A 4,185-nucleotide genomic window follows, 5' to 3' on the forward strand; every position below is an offset into this window, starting at 1 on the left:
GATTAATAATGTTTAATTAACATAAATTCACTTTCTATTAAATCTCAATTAAATTAAATTTCTTTATTTTATCTAAACAACTCTTTCTCTGTGTACTGAATTAAAACTATTTTAAGGAATAAAATTGTTATTTAATTTATCAATGACAATTAGTTGTTTGCTTAGGAATGTTTTATAAACAATAATTATTGTTATTGTTTTACAAAAACATATTATTATTTCATTAAAATTCAAAAATAGTATTCATAATTTTTTAAATTCTAATTTTAAAACTAGAATCATAAAAAGTATTTCTCACTATTTCCATTTCCATCGCTTTTTTACATTCTTTTTTTATTTTTATGTCTTTATTTATAGTTCTTTAAATAAAAAGTTCAAAAATACTTTAACTTATTCTATTTTTATATAACATTTGCATTTTATTTTCCTTTCTACCAAAATTATTCGTCAATAATTATTTTTAGAATTTTATTTTTAGTTGATTTTCAAAAATAATAAGTTCTTTTTTCTTCAGTCAGAATCTTCTTTTTGTTTATTAATACTGTTTCTTCTTTTTATTTTTCAGATTAAATTTTAAATTTAATTTATTGTGTTTGACAAATCAAAAAATCTAACAATTAATTTTCAGTGATGGCTGAAAGTTTTTCTAAGAAACTGAATGAGAAAATTAAAACTTATATAACGCCCAAAAAACTATACAAAAACCAAGTAAATTAAAATAATTTATTTATAAATATAAAAAATAAAATTATTTAACTCAACCAATGATTTACAATTTATTATTTATTTTTATTGTTTTTTGAATATTTTATTAAGAAACTCACTTCATTCTTTTTTTTAATTATTTCTAATAACATTTACATTACATTTTATTTTCATACATCAAATTATTTTTAATAATTGTTTTGTATTTTTATACAACAACAAAACCATTATTTCATAATCAGTTATTTTGGAGAATGTTTTTGAGTTACTTTTGATAACATCTTCATTTCTTTAAAAAACTCTAAATTCTGTTTGAGTGAGATGATAACAACTCTTGTTTTATTCATATTTATTGTACTTTCTTTTGGAAGAATTGATTATTGGTGTGATAGTGTTGATAATTATGTTAAATACCCCCTCCAAACTCATTGTTATAGAAATGGATGGGAATACTCTAATAAATTTGGTGATAACAAAGACGTTGATTGGTTTACAATATCTGACAATAGAATAGGATCAGTCAAAAAATTTAGTAATCTTGATCAACCTAAAGGTAGACATATGTATTTTTCATTTTCATCATATTCTCAACCTAGTTCGTTAAAACAATTAATGATTGAAATTAAAAGTTCAGAAAGAACAATATGGATTTTTCATGGAGCTAGAACTGATGGTCTTTTTGTTGGTATTGGTTGTTTTGGAAAGAGTGGATGTCGTGGGAGTGTTGACAATAGTCAGGGAACTCATATTGATAGTTATGATAAATCAATTGTTGTTTATTCTGAAATTAATGAGAAATGGATTGTTGATTTCAACAAACGGGACGAAAGTTTTAGCACTCCAACAGTTCCATTCATTTATATTGATGGGGCTGTTGACCAAACTGTTTCATGTAATTTTACAACTGATTTATTCAGTGGAACAAGTTCCAATGATTCATGGAGGTATTTGTTCACTGGTAGAATCACTTCTGTGAATACTAATAATAATAGTAAATACAAATTTAAGCCAAAATCTGTGTGTTCACGAAGTGTCAATGGAAAGGCAATTCAAAGATATATGGCATTTGATTCTTCAGATAATTCACCACATTCTATGTGTTATTGTACTTCTTACTCACAAACAATATCTACTGATAAATCTAATTATGATTTTGCTGATTGCTCATCAAACAGTACTTATTTTGACCTTAGATTTAACCAAGTAACTTCAACACCAATTATATTCAGACTTTGTGAATGGTATTCAATTATTCCAGAACCTGACAAACATTATTCATTTTCTGTTCCTACAAATAAGGAACTGAATGTTCAAGAATGTCGATTTGAATCAACTTCAGTTACTCTTGTTGAGGGAAAGATGATCTGCAATTCATTGTTCATTGATTCAAAATCAACTATTGTTATAGAAGAAAAAGCATCACTTTCAGTTTCAAGAATCATAACAACTGAAGAGATTAACAATCTAAATCAGAATGGAACTATCATCAACTTTGGGACATTGTCTAGTATTAAACCTTCAATTAGTATCACTACTCAGATGTCTCAATCAAAATGTTTTGAACTTATCTCTTCAAGTTCATCTATTAGTGTCACTGTAAATAATGGTCATATACTAGAAAAGAAACTACTTAGAGTATGTCCACCAAGTAATATTGATTCAACTATTGTTTGCACACTGGATACAAACAAAATAAGCGATACAAATACGTATCAGAATATCGAAGGATCAATTGTTCATTGTCCATGTTATGGTTTGAATTGTATTACTAAATTTAGTAAAGAAGATACAATTATTATTGCATCAGAATATCAAGGTATTATTGAGTTGATTGATTCTACTACACAAGCCATTGAACAACAATACAAATCACTAACCACATTACGAATAAAAGGAAATAAAAACATTGTTACCATTATCACAAACTCAAAAACATCAAATCAATTTATACTAAGTGTTGAAGCTGGAAGTAAGATATTACTCACTGGAAATGAAATAGGATTTTATCAAAACAATACAAATAAACTTTCCACGAGAATAGGTTCAGAATATCCATGTCAGTCATTATTATTTAATGGTGAAACAAGTAAATGTAGTATATGTAAAAACACAATGGTCAATGAATATTGTCCATATGATAATGAGATACCAAAACATTGTTTAAAATACCCATCATTAAATGAATGTATTCAATGTGAGGAGGACTATTATTTAGAAGATAAGATATGTACCACATGTCCATCAAATTGTTTAAAGTGTTTAAATGGAGTATGTATTCAATGTAAAGATAATCATTATTTGGATAATGGAAATTGTTTGAATAAAGTAGATCCAAATATTGAATTAATAATAAATAATGTAGTTATAAAATGTCATGACTCTTTTTATTCAATTGGAAATGCATGTTCTTCTTGTTCAACAAACTGTCAGTATTGTTCTATAAAAGATGGAAATTATGAAGAGAGTGTGTGTTCCATTTGTTCAAATTCAACTGTTCTTACTTCATCTAAAGAATGTTCAACAATTCCAAACTCAGAAATAACAAGTAACATCAATGTAATAGAATGTGAAAATAATTATAGAGTAACAGATGGACAATGTGAGTCATGTAATCAATTTGGTTCATTATGTCAGAAGTGTACTCCTAATCAATGTACTCTTTGTTTAGATGGGATTATTAATGAAAATGGTATTTGTGTAGATCCAACAACAACAGGATGTTTGGTAAATGAAGATATAAAAACAAGTTATTGTATGAGATGTAAAGATAAAGATAAATATTATGATGGAACAAGTTGTGTGAATACAAACAATTGTTTAACAATGAGAAATAAAGCAATGTGTTATGAATGTCAACCAGGATATATTTATGACACATTAACATCTCAATGTGTTGATAAAACAAAAATACAAACAAATTTAATAGAAAAATGTAGTATTTGGAGAGGAGAACAAAAAGATTTATGTTTAAGATGTAAAGATAATTATTATTATGATGAATTATCACAGTCATGTATTGTTTGTAATTCGGCTTGTTTAACCTGTTCAAATAAAGACACTTGTTTCACATGTACAGAAGGATATTCGTTAATAAATACTAGTTGTATTTTATCCTCATCAATTATTCAGAATTGTAGATTACTTATTGTTGGAGGAGATAAGTGTGCTGTTTGTAATTCTCATTATTACAGAACGAATAATGGACTATGTCAAAAATGTTTAGAACATTGTAATTTATGTTATGAAAGTGATAAATGTAATTCTTGTGATGGTAATTATTTCTTATTAGAAAATACAACAGGATGTATATCATTTGATGAACTAACACATTGTAAAATAAAGACGAGTGGAGGGTGTGAGTCATGTGAAGAAGGGTATTATGTTTCAAACCAATACTGTTCATCATGTAATTCAACAACAGAACATTGTCAATACTGTTCAAAAATGGGGTATGTAATTCATGTACAAATGAATATGTGT

At 26.2% G+C, this 4,185-nt stretch overlaps 1 protein-coding gene across 1 annotated transcript in view, besides 5 other annotated features; it reads left to right on the top strand.

Moving 5' to 3' along the window:
• Window positions 1–170: 170 nt before the first annotated feature.
• Window positions 171–272: a sequence feature (AT_rich).
• A 177-nt stretch (window positions 273–449) lies between these two features.
• Window positions 450–477: a sequence feature (AT_rich).
• An 88-nt stretch (window positions 478–565) lies between these two features.
• Window positions 566–589: a sequence feature (AT_rich).
• A 120-nt stretch (window positions 590–709) lies between these two features.
• Window positions 710–815: a sequence feature (AT_rich).
• Window positions 816–831: 16 nt separating this feature from the next.
• Window positions 832–918: a sequence feature (AT_rich).
• Window positions 919–1,026: 108 nt separating this feature from the next.
• The window catches only part of EDI_215920 (protein serine/threonine kinase, putative), a gene marked incomplete at both ends in the record, with an annotated part of 4,269 nt that continues 1,110 nt past the window's right edge, over window positions 1,027–4,185 (top strand). The window contains one exon of the mRNA XM_001733355.1: window positions 1,027–4,185. This exon is cut by the window's right edge and continues 1,110 nt beyond it. Coding sequence (XP_001733407.1) covers window positions 1,027–4,185 — 3,159 coding nt within the window.

Source organism: Entamoeba dispar, genomic scaffold (assembly GCF_000209125.1).
Source record: "Entamoeba dispar SAW760 scf_1105229461043 genomic scaffold, whole genome shotgun sequence".
In the NCBI taxonomy this organism is placed as follows: Eukaryota; Evosea; order Mastigamoebida; family Endamoebidae; genus Entamoeba; species Entamoeba dispar.